Source organism: Moschus berezovskii, chromosome 23 (genome assembly GCF_049115385.1).
Source record: "Moschus berezovskii isolate FMDL1 chromosome 23, NW_MosBer_1.0, whole genome shotgun sequence".
Lineage (NCBI taxonomy): Eukaryota > Metazoa > Chordata > Mammalia > Artiodactyla > Moschidae > Moschus > Moschus berezovskii.
Genome location: NC_142482.1, coordinates 23285617 through 23304005, shown reverse-complemented (window position 1 = coordinate 23304005; position 18389 = coordinate 23285617). Strand labels below are relative to the sequence as shown.

The following is an 18389-nucleotide window of genomic DNA, read 5'->3' as shown; positions in this document are numbered from 1 at the left end:
TGCTGCCCTCCTCAGTCCTTTCCCCACACAGCAGCCACGGTGAATCAAGACACAGATGTGAGATCACATCACTCTGCTTACAGCCCACCCCTTTCTTCTTCCAGAGTAAAAGTTGAAGTCCTTCCAAAGGCCTATAAATCCCTACTCAGCCTGCCCTCTGCCCAACCTTCTGACCTCACTTCCTGTTCTCCTCCCCATCACTCATTCCACTCCTGCTACATCGCCTCCATGCTGTTCCTCCAAAACCCTCTCTCCAGCCAGCGCCTTTAGAACTTCACTCAAATACTACTTTCTCCTCAGTGACTACCCTGACTACTCTATCAAGAACTGCCGACACTCTCCCCATCACTCCTGGCCCCTTTCTTACTTTATTAGCAAGAAAGCACAAATCACATCTAACTAATTAGATTTTCACTTCTCCTTCTATTCCTCATACCTAGAAGGGTGCCAGGCACAAAGCCGGTCTTCAGTTAATACCTTTTGAAGGAAGGAAGGAAATGCATATACAGCAACAGGCAGGGAGAGGTGCAATTCAAAGTCTGTCCAGAGAGGGAGGGGGTGGGAGGGGCTATTCACTGGCCTCTAGTGTTTTCCATTAGCTTCTGTTTCCTTGATCCCAGAGAAGCAGGGATCTTGGCTTACACCAAAGGCAATCTCAAGACTTTCTTTGAGATTAAGGTGTGGAATGCTTTGGAAGGCAGATTGAAAGGGTTATTACATTTATATATAAGGGAATAATAAGGGTTATGGAGGAGACATTCATCAAGGGACAAGGCAAGGAATGCCAATAAGTGACGAAAGAGAAGGGAAGGAAAAAGGGAGGGGCAAAAATGAGAGGGTGGTGATGGAGAATTTTTTTTTTTAAAAAAGCTTCTATTAACAAATCTGCTAATTTTTGATCCCATGATAATTTTGCAAAGGATAAATTTTTAAGAGTCCAGCATTATAAACTATGTGAGTGCATGTATGTGGACACCTGCCCCACCCCATGCCAATCTTGCTGAGAGCCACTTTATCTTAGACAAACACTGTCCTTATACCATGTGGGCATTATGACTTCATGCACATGACCCTCTAGGTTCTTGGTGCAGGACTGGGTACTTGCTGGGAATCCACTAGCGGTCCAGTGGTTCAGTTCAGTTCAGTTCAGTTGCTCAGTCATGTCCGACTCTTCGCGACCCCATGAATCACAGCACGCCAGGCCTCCCTGTCCATCACCAACTCCCGGAGTTCACTCAAACTCACGTCCAACAAGTCGGTGATGCCATCCAGCCATCTCATTCTCTGTCCCCTTCTCCTCCCGCCCCCAATCCCTCCCAGCATCAGAGTCTTTTCCAGTGAGTCAACTCTTCGCATGAGGTGGCCAAAGTATTGGAGTTTCAGATTTAGCATCAGTCCTTCCAATGAACACCCAGGACTGATCTCCTTTAGAATGGACTGGTTGGACTCTGAAATTCCACTGCCACAGGCACCAGGTTAAATCCCTGGTCAGGGAAATAGATCTCATCTGCAACCCACATGGTAGAGTCAAAAAACATAAAATAAAACATCTTGCTAACAAGTATTCTCTCTGGATGAGGTCAACTTGGCAGACATTGTTACTGCTGCCATTCCTTGCTGCTGCTGCTAAGTTGCTTCAGTCATGTCCAACTCTTGTGCGACCCCATAGACGGCAGCCCACCAGGCTCCCCCGTCCCTGGGATTCTCCAGGCAAGGACACTGGAGTGCGTTGCCATTTCCTTCTCCAATGGTGAAAGTGAAGTCGCTCAGTCGTGTCCAACTCTTAGCGACCCCATGGACTGCAGCCCACCAGGCTCCTCCATCCATGGGATTTTCCAGGCAAGAGTACTGGAGTGGGGTGCCATTGCCTTCTCCGCTGCCATTCCCTACATAGTCCTTTATGAGGCTCTGTCTTTCAACAGGTGATGATGGGTAATAACCAGGGAAAGTCTGCCAGGTGCTCTCTTCAGAGACAGAGTTTCTCCTGTCCTGTGTCTGGATCACCCTCCTCTTAGCCTATAGGAAGCCGGCAAGAGCCACAGGCTATGTGATCTCACCTGGGCCAATCTTCCTGCTGCTGCTGCTGCTAAGTCACTTCAGTCGTGTCCGACTCTGTGTGACCCCATAGACAGAAGCCCACCAGGCTCCCCCGTCCCTGGGATTCTCCAGGCAAGAACACTGGAGTGGGTTGCCATTTCCTTCTCCAATGTGTGAAAGTGAAAAGTGAAAGTGAAGTCGCTCAGTCCTGTCTGAACCTTAGCGACCCCACGGACTGCAGCCTACCAGGCTCCTCCATCCATGGGATTTTCTAGGCAAGAGTACTGGAGTGGCTTGCCATTGCCTTCTCCGGGGCCAATCTTCCTAGAGACCACCAATCTCTGGAGGGACATCTCTATCATAGATTCAGGAAAGCTGCGGTTCATAAACCTTTCTCCCCACCTCAACACCCCTGAAAGGCCATGAACAACTCCCACTAGCAGCCTCACTTTCATATTATAGTACCAAGGGAGCTGGGAACTGCAATTTGAAAAAGTCTCTGGACTGAAAATCACTGTTCTAAAGGACCGACAAGATTTTATTCTAGATAATTTGCTTTTTTCTTTTTTGAGCACAACCTAAAGAAACTCCGAGGGAAAGCTTAAAGGGAGAATGTTAACACTCATGTCAACCAATCAACACTAAATGAAAATAGAATAAACGGGGAAGGGGGAGCAACCGACAGAAGACTCAGCTCCAGCACCTCCCCAGCTCACGTCACAAAAGATCTTTCCTTCAGAAAAACCTCATGTCAATATCCCAGAGGGCTGCAATTACTCATGCGACACATACTTAACATTCATTATCTGCCCCAGCTCTAGGGCACCCTTTCTCCAACACAGGATCTGGCACCTTAACACTCTCCATCTCCTCCCCTCTTCTGGATAATCTGGCCTCACAGACTTTACTGAGGATCTATGGCTAATCAATCATGAGGCTTTACTCCTCCCATGGGGATATGGGCCTTGAAGACACCAACCAGCCAGGCAGGCCTGGAGTAGCACTGCTCTTGGTGAAATCAGACAGGCAGACCCTCCTCTCCGAACTTGTGATAAGCACTCCCCTACCCAGGAGGAAAACGGCCCTGCCAGGGTCAGAACTGTGACAATTACAAGCCTGCCAATTCTAGTTTCCAGATCCTACATTTGGTCCTTTAAAAATTCCCATACACTGGGGATTAAACCGGCTTTCAATTGGCAAAGAAGGTTGGTATCTGAACTGAGAATTTCCTCTAAACTCCATGCTGCAGCCCACTGAAGCTGCTGATGGCTCTGGCACCTGTTTCCCTAAATCAGGCCTCAGCACCTCCGTCTGTCTCTGGAGAAAACCTCAAAGCTGCACTCGCTGCGATAACTGCAGAAACCAAGACTGGTGCCAGCGCTGCTCTCAGCCAGTGTGTGCATCAGGGAGGCCAATTCGGTTTACTTCATCGGCTCCCAGTGTCATCAAAAAGGTACCTGCTTTAGCCTTCAGAGAGAAAAGAGGGGTCTGATATTATCCACCTTGCAGTATTAACTCTGTGTGAGGGGAGTCAGAGATTAATTTAGGACACAGGGTCCTTCTTTCTCTTTCCAATGGCTGCATGCATCTACCATGCTTGGACTTTTGAGAAGAAACCTAGTCAGTGGGGCTGGGTGAAGAAAGGCTATATAGGTGTGTGGAGAGAAAGGAACCCTCCTCCACTGTTGGTGGGAATGTAAACTGGTACAACCACTATGGAGAACAATACGGAGGTTCCTCAGAAAATTAAAAACAGAGCTAACATAAAACCCAACAATTCCACCTCTGGGTATTTATCCAAAGAAAATGAAAACATTAACTCAGAAAGACATATGCACCCCCAATGTTCACTATTGTCATTAGTGACAACAACTACAATACGGAAAACTTAGGTGCCCATCAACGGATGAATAAAGAAAATATACACAAATACATACACACACACACACACAAGGGGCTACTGCTCAGTCATAAAAAAGGATGAGATCTTCCCATTTGCAACAACATGGATGAACCTAGAAGGTACTCTGTTACGTGAAATAAATCAGAGAGAAAGGCAAATTCCATACGATTTTACTTAAATCTGGAATCTAAAAAACAAATGAACAAACATAACAAAACAGAAACACACTTATAAATACAATCTGCAAAGAACAATCTGGTGGTTGCCAGACGGGAGAGTGATAGTGGAATGGGTGAAACAGAGGAAGGGTAACTTCCACTTACAAAATAAATTAAGTCACAGGGATGTAATGTGCAGCACAGGGAATATAATCAGTAATACTGTAATTGCTTTGTATAGTGACAGATGGTAACTAGACTTATTATGGTGATCATTCTGTAATGTACAAAAATATCAAGTCACTAGGTAGATCAATTTTACTTCAAAGAAAAAAATAAAAACAATAACCTCCAAAAAGCAAAAAGAAAGTACATGGGTATCCCCACCCACAGACAGATCCAGCAAACTTAAGCTCACAGGCTTGGTCAAATCCGGGTTCCCAGGTCAGCATTCCTCTCAGAAAGGGAAGAGAGAAGAAAACAGAAGGCATTCACAACACCTCAGCAGACACTTCCTAAGCCTTGGCTGTCCTCATGCTCCTCTGGCACCACGCAGACATCATGTCCTGTTTGGGCCACCAAGCGGGCACTGCGAGGAACAAACAGCTCACTGCTTCTCATGCCTCTGTGCTTGTGCTGGTTCCGCTGCTTGGAAAGCATCATCCCTAGAGCCTTTAGAACTCGGTTCAAAGGTCACTTTTGTGAAGCTTGTTCCCATACCTCCAACCTGTCCAGGTCAAACTGAATGTCCTCTCATCTGCAGTTTTCCAGCACCCTATTATGGAACTTGCACACTATCTGCTTTTCTGTCTCCTCCACAGATTGTGAGAGCTGAAATAATACCTTATCTCTCTATTCCAGTGCCTAGTGTAGTGTTCCTATAAATGGTTAAGGACTGATGAGAGGTGGAAACAGCAATGGATTCTGCCAGAATCAAGTGGCTCCTAGGAAGTAAAAAATAAAACACCTATGGGGACTCAAAACTGGGCACAAAGTCCAATAGCACATAATTGTCAAAAAAGCAGAAAATACTTTGATTTCAAAGAACCACCTGAGAGCTGCCCCACCCTCCCAAAAGTCAGAATGTCTTCCTTGGGCAAAACAGGCTCAACACCTACCCTGTGACCAGTTTGCTGCCCCTGCAATGGCTCACCAACCAAGAGCCAATTCAATACTACAACTGCTTACAAGTCAGCATCAGATTTCTGGCCTGATTTAAAGAGGCTGATATTTGCTGAAGGGCTAAGAGAAAGAAAGCAGTAGACAGAAGATCCTGGTCTTAGCAATGTGGCATTTAAGCCTTTATCTTCTCTTAACTCAGAAAAGGGTACATCCAAATACATACACGAACATGGCTTCCCGATGGCCAGGTGGTGGGAAGCAACTGGAAGGGCAGTGAGGTTTTGGTTCTTCTTCTCTGACTGGCCCTTTATGTGCAACCAATTGACCTCTCAGTACTCTGGCTGTGAGCTTTCCCAGAGGGCAGAGCTGTACAGGATTTCGTAAGGGACTGAACATAATCAGATCGACCCTCCTCTGAACTCTCATCCCTGCCTAATAACCAATCCTTCTGATCCACTGGTTTCGTTGTGCTCTGCCCCAGGACACATTATTTTGCCACAAGGACATTTAAGTCTCAAGCAGAGTGGCTCTGTAATCCTCAACAGAGCAGGCCCCAAGTGTGATGAGATCACTTGGGTTAGAAGAGCAGATACTCTCTATGGGAGTATGGTTCCTTAAGGAAACTCACTCACCCCCACTTCCCTAATCTCTTTATTCAAACTCTCTCTGGGAAACTTGTTTATTACGACGCCCAAAATTAACACAGTAGGATTAAATTAATTTCTTTTTGGCTTAAAGTTATGCCCGATTTGTGTAGTTAAGCTGTGACTGTCTTACAGATTCACATTTTTGGGCATTTTCCAAGGTGTGAATCTTTGACTTGTACACATCCTATTTATAATTTATTGTGTACCCAACCCAAGGTTTCTGCAACCCACCAAGAGCTGCTAAGTCACTTCAGTTGTATCCGACTCTGTGTGACCCCACAGACTGCAGCCGACCAGGCTCCCCCGTCCCTGGGATTCTCCAGGCAAGAACACTGGAGTGGGTTGCCATTTCCTTCTCCAATGTGTGAAAGTGAAAAGTGAAAGTGAAGTCGCTCAGTTGTGTCCGACCCTTAGCGACCCCACAGACTGCACCCTACCAGACTCCTCCATCCATGGGATTTTCCAGGCAAGAGTACTGGAATGGCTTGCCATTGCCTTCTCCGAGAGCAACAGACAGCAACTAAACTGTCTTGAACGACAGCCCCATCTAGTGACTAACACTGTAAGTTGTCCACCCGTCTGTTTTTCTAATCCCATCTTTTCTTATCCCATAACTAAGACACAAACAAACACCTAAGCCGCCCCATTCCCTGCTGCTCAAATATTTCACTCTGCCTCAACTGTTTCTTACATGTTTATTACCTTTAGCTTCCTTTACTTTCCCCCATTTCTTCCACCTCCTTCTTAAGCTCAAGAATCATTTACCTGACTCTTCTGGATCCAAAAAACTCTTTAAGTCTGCTGAGGGGACTCACCTCTTTGCATATTCACTCACCTTTTCGTTCCCTGATGAGGACGATTCGTCGTTCTTTCACTTCTGAGTTCAGATTGTCTACCATCTTACTAATGCAATTGTCCAGAACCAGGGAGCGGGTTTTGGACTTGATGTCCTTCCGACAAATGGGGCATTCTACTTTCCGCTTCATCCACTCATTGATACAAAAGGAGCAGAAACTATGGGCACAGTTCAAGGTGACAGCCTAAAATGGAAATGTGAACACACACATCAGAACTGTGACGCTTACTTCCCCAGGGCGGTGTGATCTCAGAGTTAGGAAAGGAGTTAGTTCTCAAGACGAAATGGAAATTAAACTATAACTTCATCTAGAGGGCTTACAAAGGGTATCAGAAACATTCCCAGGAACAGGGAATTTTAAGCTTCATGTTAGATAATTTGTTTTCTCTCTCAAAGTTAAGCTCATAAACTCAGGCTCCAGGTAGGCTGATTTGTCTTATTTTGTTCCACCAACTCAGTTCACAATGCCAATGTGGCTTAGCTACCCTGCAAATAAATGTCACTGGACTTAAGGAGGACTAGAAAACATGTGAATGTCTGATACAAATACATTACTAATTCTCTCATGAAAAATAAATTTATGTCCTAATGGTGAATTAGAACCTCAATTTTAATTCACACAGTGAATACTCAGTATACAGAATGGTAGGAGGGCTTTATCTCTACTCAAAAGAAGCTTGAAAAGTATATATAAAAGAACTTAGGCTAGGGAAAAAGAATCTAAAAACAAAATAGGAAAAAATGTAATGGATTCAACTAACAGTGCCTTAAGTAATATCAAGAAGCCTATGAGAAGAGAAAAAGAAAAAAAAGGCCCGTATCTGAGGCGCTCCTGAGCAACCCCAATGGTCAGCTTTCTGCCAAGGTCCTTATCACTTTTCAAAACATAAACCATACTCTTCATTACTCTTGTTTTTGTACATCTCCTAAGATACAACTTTTTCTGGAGCTAAAGTTTTTCTTTCGTGCTTTTAGGAAAAGCGGGGGGAAATAACATGAACTTTGTATTATTGTCCAAATGCCAAGTGGAAGCCAGAAGGCCAAATAGGAGACATTCTCAGTAAAGAAGGAGACATACAAAAAAAGAAAAAAGTAAAAATAAAGAATGAGACAAAATTCTCATAAACAGGACTAAAAACCCGCTTGACTAAAATGAAATCTCTTCCCCAACACTGGTTTTAAGAGGACCAGCAGGAAAGGCCAGCACATTTTGTAAACCAAACAAAGATCAAGCTGTTCGTCTCTTACATGTTGTGCGGACACTCTGGGTTGGCTAACTCATCACCCATTCCAACCCCTTTCCTTGTCATCTTCTATTACGGTGGATAAGTCATGTCGAAACAGTACTGAGTTTCTCCAAAGTAGGGAATCAAATGACTATAAACTATGGGGGAAATTATGAAGTCAAAGTAGATCCAAAGTAAAAGAAACAGGTCTATCCAGGACAGATTTTTCAGGAGGCTAATAGACCCAATCTCCCTAAAGGCCACCAGAAAAAAAGGAAGCTGTGTGTGTATGTGTTTTCTTATTAAATGAGTCTGAAAAGCACTATCATTTAACAACTTTAGTTTAACACTTGTTGTGTAAGATGAACTAGATACAAATGGTAGAATTTGTGAAAATAAGAGAGTCTGTGCAAAAACAAAACAGGATAACAAATGAAATCCTAGGCGGGATGTTTCACTTTCATAAGGAGTCTCAGAGTCCCTGAAAAATGTTCCATTTGGCCACTGAATCCCGTGATCATACCTCAATGACATTTACCCCCTTGTTCAAAGGCTGCACTGCAAGCCCACTCTCAGCACTGTGTCCATTCAGAGCTTTATTGAGTAGCTTTATTCTGACACTTCAAATTTCTAATGCCATCTAATTCTGGATTCTGCCAGAATCAAATGGTTCCCAGGAGGTAAAAAAAAAAAACCTGCAGGACTTCAACACTAGGCGAAAAAAAAAAACCCCACAAAACCCAACAGCACATAGTTGTTGGAAATGTAGGAAACATGACGTTCTGACCTGTGGGAGGGTGGGGCAGCTCCTAGATGGTTCTTCAAAACCAAAGTGTTTTTCCCTCAACAACAAAAAGATAAAGGCTTTATTATAGCCCGAAACACTGATTCTGCCAAAAAAAGAACTCAAGAAGAAATGAAGAAAAAAGCCAGTGGAGGTAAAGAAGACCACAAAGACAAGTGAGAAGTGGCTACCCTCCAGCAGCCACTTTGAAGTCAAATAGCTACAGTAAGTTCCTGGAGGAAAGATCTCTTCAGAATGTTACCCTACAGTTGAAGCAGTCTGTGTAGCTGAGGCTCCATTCAGGGGTGGGAGAGTGAGAAGGCGTGAGTCACTGCTCATCATTACCTCAACGAAGTATTCTGAGCAAATAATACACTGGAGCTCATTCTCTAGCACGTCATTCATGTGGCTAAGAACTTCCTCCTTCTGTGCTTGCACCTTCTCCTTCTCTTCCTGCAAAGACATATAACCCCACCCGTCATTCGGGAGAACTAACAAGAATGCAAAATAGGACACAGCAGGATTAATAGTCTGCAGTAGGATTCAGAAAGAATCTAAATTAAAAATTCACCCTGGCGTAGTAACACAAGAATAAAATTCTTGCCCCAAGGATTACTGCTTCTCAGAACTGCTTTCTAATATAGGGCACTGTCATCCTTTTTTTTTTCCCCTTTCTTGACTTTATGAGTATGTATTGGTATTGCAGTTTTGGTCTCCTTCCCAAAAATAACCAAATGAGAAAAAATGAAGTCCGCATACCAACCCCACCAACCATCTGAGGCCAGAATAAGACATTAGGTATTCTATAGCACACTGCAGTTCAGAGGGGATACAAAATCATCCTAAGCAGCCAAGAGCTCACTGGATAAGAAAGAAATGAGAAACAGTTCATAAAGGCAGGAAGCTTGAGGTAGTGTATAAGGTCCCCTGTGTTCTCTGCAGCTGTCTCTCCTACAAAATAAGGATAATACCCAAGGTGCCTGGAGGCAGGAGGCTGGAGAGACGGCCTGTTGAAGTATGTTCAGGCCTCATGCTCTGTGATGCTTGTTACTTCCCACTCCTGCCATGCAATTTCCCTGTGCTTTCCCCAGGAGACAGACTGCTGGTGGACACCCTTTTCAAGGAGGATCTAGATTTGCTCTCTTGAAGTCAACATTTATTAAGTGCCCCTAGCAGGGAGAGGAAAAGCCAAAAGAGGGTCTATTTGAGAAGTTATTTTTCATGTTTCATTTTCTCTTCTTATCAAAGCAAAGATTGTGAGACTAATCAGGACAGTGAAGAGGGAATGGACCCATTTATACTAGAGTCAAGTTCCTTGAAAACTTTCGAATTTAAAAAGTTTTTGGATTTAAAGATGTGGTAGCGTCTTAGAGGCTGGGGAATAAAGTACTACATGATTTAAACAGAGGATAAGGATAGCAAACCAAGGGGGCAAGAGTCCCCTCCTTTCTGCAATCTGCTCCAGATGTGCACCTGAGGAAGGATGGGCTGAGAGATGCAGTCAGACTCAGGCATTAATTCCCATCAGAGGATGCAAACTGCTGGCCTGTGGGCTACATCCAGCCTATAGACTGATTTATTTAGTTTGGCACTCATCATATCAAAAAACTGAACCTGTTACTACTACTTGAAAATTGGGATACGTCACATAAACATCTGGATTTCCATTTTCTGTGGAAAACTCAGATCTGACAACACTGGGCCTGCACTTCTGGTTGGCAACAACTGGCTGCTGCAGAGAAGAGCTGCTCTTGGGGTATGGGTGAGGGTGGAATTCCGCCTCTCAGTTCCCCGCTGTGCTCTTACCCCCAGGCCACTTTATTCACTTCTATTATCAGTCTGACTCCAGGGGGCATTTGAGTCTACAACCCCTAATTTAAGAATGTCATTGATTTGATGTGAGAAATAATTACACAAATGCATCAAGATGAACTACTTTTTATTTTGACTACACCACCCCTTAAACTATGTGAGCGAGACACTCTGAAGGAGCATCTACCCCAGACAATGGACTAGACTGCAGGATGTATCATTCCCAGCATTTCGCTTCTGAATGAGGGAAGGAAAGAGATGTTGTCTTACAGGCAGAACCTTCTACAGGCCTAAATAATTTTATAGATTATTTCCCTTGAGGCAGGGAATAGCCATACCTCTCCCTTCATTCACCAAAGCAATCCTTGCACTGTTGAAAATGCTGAATTGCATGTACTAACCAAATTCTAAACCTTCTTCTTCTTTCCAGTACCTTGGTCTGCTCCAATTCTTTGTCCTTGGCTTGAATGATTGCTTCAAAGTTCTTCTTGCTGCGATTTAGCTCTTCCATCAGAGACCGATGCTGCAGAAACACAGCAGATACATACTCAAGATGCATGGCACTATATTGTTCCTTTTAGCCACCACGCCTGTCCCTCCCTCTGTCAGCAGCTTTGGTTCAAGAGATTAATGGACTGGGCAATTTCAAAATAATGTTTTTGTTTCTTCAAGACATCCCAGTTAAATGCTGCTTTTTTTTTTTCAGGGAAAGGAGCAGATAGGGACGGAAGCCATCAAATCTATTAATCCCTCTGGAAATGACCCAAACTTTATGGTCATCCAAAGCAACTGAAGAACTTCCAGAGAGTCTGACTTTGTGGGTTTGGCTTGGGGCCCAGGGATGTGCATTTTTTTAAAAAATTTTATTGGAGTATAGTTGATTTACAATGTTGTGTTACCTTCTGCTATATAGCAAACTGAATCAGTTATACATGGGATGTGCATTTTTAAAAAGCCACCCAAGTGACTCCGGGAACCAATGCTGAAGAACTAGTAACTAACTCTAAGGCTACCCAGCACTTGGAGCAGCTTTTAAGAAATAATCAGGGATATACAGGATTCAGGAAAACTAGATAACTGTTTTCATTGAAATTTAAAAAAAGACCTTTAACCTATTTACTCTATAAATCACATACTATGTGCTGATAAGGCAACATTGCCTGAACCCTGCCTTGGTATTCTGGAAACTGGCATGCCCAAGAGCTAATGGCTCATTTACCATGACTCACTGCCTACATCAAATGTCAAGAAGTTCCATTTCTGTGAAACATAATTTCTGAGTTCCCTAATGCTTAAGTATAGATTATATTTTAAATTTCATTTCAGATCCTTTTTTAAAGAGGTGGTTAAGTATTCTGAAAAGATATCACTCAAAGAAATATATTTTAAAATGCGTGGGCTTAAAAAAAAAAAAGTTATATCAGAAGTCCTTAGTATTCACCTTGACCACTAATTAGATGCCTGTGCCTTAACTTTCTCATCTATAAAATGGGAAAACAGGTGCCCCTCCTACATCAGGGTTAGTAAGAAAAAACAAAGACATACATGAGAGCACTCAGGAAAGTTTTAAAATTTCTATGTAAAGGCAAGTTGTTTTATAGGTCTGGAAAATGAAAAAGAACAGCTTCAGAAGGACCAGCATGTGGAACAAAAAACCACCATGTTTCATTTGAGAGTGGTAAGTCCCCTAGGCATGTTGTCAGAGAACCATGACCTGAAAGTATCCCATTTTAGATTAATGAAGGGAGATGGGCCAAGTGCCTTTTGCTAAATGATAGTGTTTTCCAGTCTGTCTCAGAAGAGTGTAAGGCGTTGAGGGTGCAGGGTACTTAATGATTCCTCAAGGATTTTCAAGAGCAAAACCTTCCTCTTTTCCAGTCAATTTCAAAATGATATCTGAATATTAATTTAATAATCCTCTAAATGGGAAACATGCCCACCCTCCCAACCTAGAAAATACACAAGCTTAGAAAATAAAATTCCAGAAAGATTGAATTTTTCACCTAATTCTTTCCAAGGCTGTTTGTGAACCCAAGGAAATCAAAGTGGGCAAATTCCCAAGCATGCAGGAATATGTGACTGTTAGCACTGTAAGAAGGTTGACAGAAAGGTAAGCAAAGAAGAACCAAAGGATAAATTAAAAACAAATTCTAACCCAACTGCTCATTTTTCTCAAGAAGATATGAACACCAACCTCCTGGCTAAAATTACTAATCATCACACATAATTGATAGAAGACAAAGCAGGTTTTTAAGATGCAAAAGAACTCATTAAGAAATAAACAGAATGAGGTACTAAAGTTAAATAAGTAACAGGCAATCTTTTAGGATAATTTTATTCCTGTGAGTCTTGCCCATTTAGTAAATTGATATGTTTCAGTGGCTGGTAAACTGCAAATTCTCAGCCTAACCTAAAATGCTTAATTGGAACATTCTTGAATGGTTTTAGAATGGCTTCAGCTCAGGCATAGTGAGGTAATGGAGGCATTGCAGGCCCTGGTGGCCAATCACGGCTCGCAATTTCCCTCTGCTGCCCTCACCTTTCTGAATGTGCAGCCATTCTCCCAGAGAGCCTCCTAATTGCTACAGGCTGTTTCATCTTCACTAGAGCATCTCGTGCTCAGATGAAGATGTAAGCTTTCACGCTGAGGTCTGGCATGTCTGTGAGGTTCCAAATCTCAGACCTGATGGTGTGAGCTGCTGCCACCTGCTCTGTCTACAGACTGGAGATGCTGCAGAGGGGTGTGCTAAGTAGCAGAGGCCACCAGTGGGCACATGAAGCCTGGCTGCTCCCAACTCTGTCGCCCACTATAATCTCAGGACAACAGCAAGACACAAGTTACCTCCTGCAGAGCCTGGGCCAGTTGCTGCTTCAGGTCCTCTTCCCCTTCCTCTTTCTCCAAACCCTGAAAAGCCAAAAACAAAATGGGAGGCTTCCCTGTAGAAAGAGGGCAAAAGGGGCAAAATACAGTAACAAGCAGAGCTGACCTCCTCGCAGAAGCATCTAGAAACAATGGGGCAGGGAGGGAGTGGAAAATCTCCCATTTTACTTCAAGCTGTTGGCAGTAAGGGACTTAAGCAGAGTTAAACTGCTCAAACACTGAACATCTCAGGGCTGCCACCTTCAAGTCACCACTCAGGGTGTTCTGGAGAAACTCTGGATTAATACTCCAAGTCCCCTTCACTGGCTAATGCTATGACTCTCAAAAGGATGGAAACTAAGAGTTTCTGCATCACCAAATATCTAAATCGAATACAATCTCCTGGGCTGGCACTCACAGCTCCGCCATGTTTCTTTCCGCAGTTCTGGCCACTCTGTCTCTCACTTCAAGTCTTTACCACCTCTGGCCCATAAGCTGTTCCTCCTCTGGCTGCCTGGGCTGCATCTCCTCCAAGGGCCCCCTCGGGTGTAGATGTCTTCCACATCATCACTCCCCTACATCCAGCACCCTCCACGAGAACCTCTGGGTCCTTCCCTCCTTAAGAATTACCTACCCGCTTAATACACCAACTGGAAATTGTTCTCTAATTTAAATCTATAGACTTTTGAAACTACTGTGATTATTTTGTGTGTATCTCGTCTCCTCAACAAGATCTATCCCTTAATGACAAAAACCATTTATTAAGCATCTTTATAACCACCCAGACCCAAGTATAGTGCCAGGCATCCTGCATGCTCAAAAAAAAATCTGTGTGGGAATTCCCTGGCCATCCAACTGTTAGGACTCTGCACTCTCACTGCTGAAGACCTGGGTTCAATCCCTGGTCAAGGAACTAAGATCCCACAAGCTGTGCTGTGCACCCACTCCCCCACCGCCCCCCAAAAAATCTGTGAAATAACAAGGGTTTAATGAGATTCTGAGCAAGCAGCAAGGGTAGGATAAATTCCTAGGGCTTGGTGACAGAGGAAAATGGAGCTAATATTAAAGGACAAGATACACCTCACTATGAGCAATTAATTTATATACGACCCTCTCATACCTAGAGAAATTCCCTAAATGAGTCCTTTTTGCCTTTCTTTATTCTTTTAGTATGGAAAAAGACTTGACAGCTAGCTACATCTTGAAGCATGCCCAGAGCAGTCACAAATATTAATTAACAGTAACTCTTGTTATTGAGCACATTAGCCTTTAAAGAGAGTTCTGCTGTGGTGAAGGTGTCATACACTATATATGTAGAGATAAACCTCCCTCTATTAATTTCAACAATCAGTCCAGGCTGGAAAAGGGCAGCAGAAAAGTACATAAACAAGCAATGTATACCCTGAGAAAGACCTACTTAATCCATGGCCTTTGCTAAGACCATCAGTTCAAGGGGATAGCAGAGCTTAGATGAAATCTATAAATTGTTCAGAAATAAGCCAACACAAGTGGTTGTTTCTTACCCTGAGTAAAGTAAAGGAAAGATAAAAGCTTATTCACTTCAATCCTGATTGGCCCTTCTTAGTTCTAAGTCAACAATGGGGAATTCTTGACATTCAGTCTTACCTGAGGAAGTGGGTGGGAGTAAATCATGTGGTTCTGGCCAGATGGGAACTGACATTTTGAGCAGAACCAGGATCAGCCCTAGCCGAGCAGCTCTGTGCAAGACCTTATCATCTAAACAAATGACTCAGGGATGCAGACAGTTACTCTCACCCTGACACAGCTAAGACAGTCATTTCATCTACTGAAGAGGCAGACAGCCTGTGGAAGGCAGCACTCAGCCCAACAACTGAGTGATGGTGCATCTGCCCCCTCCCATGCTGGCTACTCAGGACAGAAATAAACATTTTTGCCTTTCTAGCCTCCCACTTCCTAGGTTAGCTACAAAGCTAACAAGTAACAGGCAAATCAAGCGCAGAGTAACGGCTGACCTCTACCTGCCTTGAGTACAGGAATTTGGCTCTGACCTCAGAGGAGAAGAAGATTACTCATGAAAACAACTAATACTTTAATTGGAATGTACTGTAATTTGGGGGTATCTTGACCTTCATCTAGCCTCTCTCTAAATTCACCTCAGCTCTGAGATGCCTCAGCTTTTACAACCTCACGCATCTTGGCTGGTTCTGCCAGTCCCCTTACCCCATGATGGCAACCCAACTCTGGCTCCTGATCTGATTATCATGCAGACCTCAAAGTTTTCTGATCACATTACATCTCCTGTCCCTGGCACTAAACATATGGTCCCTGATCTAGAAACAGAGAGCTCTGGTCACAGGCTCACAAAGGGCCTGCCCACCCCAAGGGGCATTTTGTCCTTCCCTCCTGTGTGGTACCTGGAGATGCTGCTGCTCTTCCTGGATAGTCTTCTCCAGCTGCTCCACTCTGGCCTGCTGTTGGGCCTGCTCTGCACACAGCTGGGACTGTAAATCCTGCAGTTCCCGCTCCATTTTCACAATCTTCTTTGAGCTCCCTTTTTTGGTCTGCTTTTTCACATTCAGAACAGCTACCTGTTTTTCCTGCATCTGTGTTTTCAGCATTAGAATCCTGGACATGGTTACCTTAAACAGCTCTAAGTTGCTCTGAGATGCTGAAGGATTTGAGGCTTTCTTCTTCTTACGATGAAGCTCTATAACTTTTGCAGGGCCTGGGTTAACATGAGCCCCCGTGGTCTTACCACTTGGCTCAAAAGAAGTCAACTTAGGATCCAAATATTCAGAAGGTTGACTGGCCACTTCACCCTTCCCATGTGACTTCACTGGCTGACCAGGTTCACAAGACAATTTACTTATTTTGGATTTCAAATTTGAGGGGCCTTCAGCTCCAGAACCCTCTAATTCATCCAAACTAAATTTCCTTTTAGTTCTCAAGCCCTTATTTTTCTCCATCATCTGGTCATTTTTTGGGGAAAGACAAGGATAAATCCTCTCCCAATCTTCTTCGGTAACTTCATATTCAAACTCTGCATTCTCCTTATTTTCCAGAGGTACCCCAAGCTGGATGTGATCTCCTTTATGGATAGAATAGACCTTTAAAGGTTCTAGACGTTCTCTGTTTAGCCAGACACCATTCAGACTCTGGGGAAAGGGAAAGAAAGACAAAATAAGCTTCATGATTTTCCTCCTCTTAATTTTTCTCCTGCTGCTGTAAAACCTTCTGTCTTTTTAGGAAGAAAACCCTTGAGAACAAATAGAAAGGAAAGAAAGGTTCACAAACCACCATTCTTAGAAACAGGATTCTTCAAATAGTGCTTTGGCTTATTACCTATATGACGTTCATGTCTTCAGAGAACTGCCTGTATAATAGGCAGGAGTCACCTTATTACCGGAGGATGAATTTACTCAAATAAATGCAGGAGCATTAAAAGAAACTGAAATCGAATAGTTCTACTGACAGAAACTAGGGACAGAGGGCCAAGATTGAAAAAACTGCTATTAGTAAAGGAAGTAGCATTCTAATGATGAGGTTCCAAGAAAGTCATGCAAGCACTATCTCTGGATGTGTGTGACCCCTGAGCACATTGGTGAATTGAAAAAACACTGCCCAGAACTCATAAACCAAGAAAGAAAGTACCAACACCTAGCATTGTGGTCAAATTGAAGGTAGGATATGACCCAAATAACAGCCCCAGAGAGGAGACCCAGGTTCGATCCCTGGGTCAGGAAGATCCCTGGAGAAGGGAAGGATTACCTACTCCAGTATTCTTGCCTGGAGAATTCCATGGACAGAGGAGCCTGGCAGGCTACAGTTCATGGCGTCGCAAAGAGTTGGACACGACTGAGCAACTAACACTTTCACTTTCAATGGGTAACAGAACATAGAGGTTAAGAGCCAGAGCTCTGGATTTATACAAACTTAAGTTTATCGCTCAAATGAACCACCCTGGGTATCTTAATTGCATGGCCTTCAGCAATTTACTCTTTGTACCTCAGTTCTGTCTGTAAAATAGTACAGTTCCTACCTCATACTGCTCCTGTGAGGAATGACTGAGATAATTCATGCAAAACACTTAGCACAGTGACTCGCATATAACAAATGCTCGATATTTACTTTTGTGGTTTAAATCATAGTGTGGAGATTAAGAGCATGGACCCTGAAGTCAGACTGCCTGGGTTTGTAAACTGGCTCCATTACTTAACAGTTGCATGACTCAGGCAACTTTCTTAACTTCTCTAGGCCGCAGTTGCCATATCTATCAAGAGGAAGATAATAAGAGTTTCCCTCATGGTGTCTGTGTGGATTTAATGAGAAAATATATGTAATATACTTAGAAAAGTACCTGGCACATGGTAAGCATTATGTAAGGGTATATACAAGTGCTCACTACTATTTTCTGGCTCAGCTGATTTATCAACAAGCACTTCAACCCTATGCTCAGCATCGTGCAAGGTAAACATACTGAGTGCAAAAGCAGAAGATATGAAAACAACTTTTAGCAGCTGACTGTGGAAAGAAAAACACAAGGGCATATTTAAGCAAATGTGGGATTACATAGAACAGCCTATAAACGCAAAGGAATATCATGTAGAGCTGAGTTAGCTAAGAGATGCTAAGTGGGGATGACAGGTCCTAAAATAGACTTGAAGCAAATGCAGGATTTAAAGTTTAAAGAGACAAGTGGGCATTTTAACCCATATCAAGGACTTAACTTTGGGGGACAGGTCGGAGATGAAATTCACATCTGAACTGGGACTAAAAGTTATATTTATTAACATAGGAGAAGAATAGAATGGAGACCAGAAAAAGAGTCGATTTGAAATTATACACAGGAAAACAGCCTCAGGGAAAGCAATATGACACAGGTAGCCACCTAATGCCAACATTTAAAAAAAACTCAAAGGCAAAGTCAAGGTTAATAAATAAAGAAGGTTATAGGAGTAGCCTAAGACTAGAGAAAGCAAGGATTCCCTAAAAAGCGGGGGCA

The 18389-nt window shown here is 43.3% G+C and overlaps 1 protein-coding gene across 5 annotated transcripts in view; it reads right to left on the bottom strand.

Moving 5' to 3' along the window:
• RNF8 (ring finger protein 8) overlaps nucleotides 1-18389 on the bottom strand; it is a 37263-nt gene that overhangs the window by 527 nt on the left and 18347 nt on the right. For 2 of the 5 annotated variants that reach the window (XM_055407262.2, XM_055407259.2), the window contains 5 exons: nucleotides 15802-16542; nucleotides 13388-13450; nucleotides 10979-11068; nucleotides 9079-9186; nucleotides 6703-6907 (listed from right to left, as the gene is read on the bottom strand). In XM_055407262.2, coding sequence (XP_055263237.2) covers nucleotides 6703-6907; nucleotides 9079-9186; nucleotides 10979-11068; nucleotides 13388-13450; nucleotides 15802-16542 — 1207 coding nt within the window. Of the gene's footprint in view, nucleotides 1-6702; nucleotides 6908-9078; nucleotides 9187-10946; nucleotides 11069-13387; nucleotides 13451-15801; nucleotides 16543-18389 lie in introns of those variants that run through there. The other 3 variants (XR_016036044.1, XM_055407261.2, XM_055407260.2) reach the window with 3 other exon arrangements.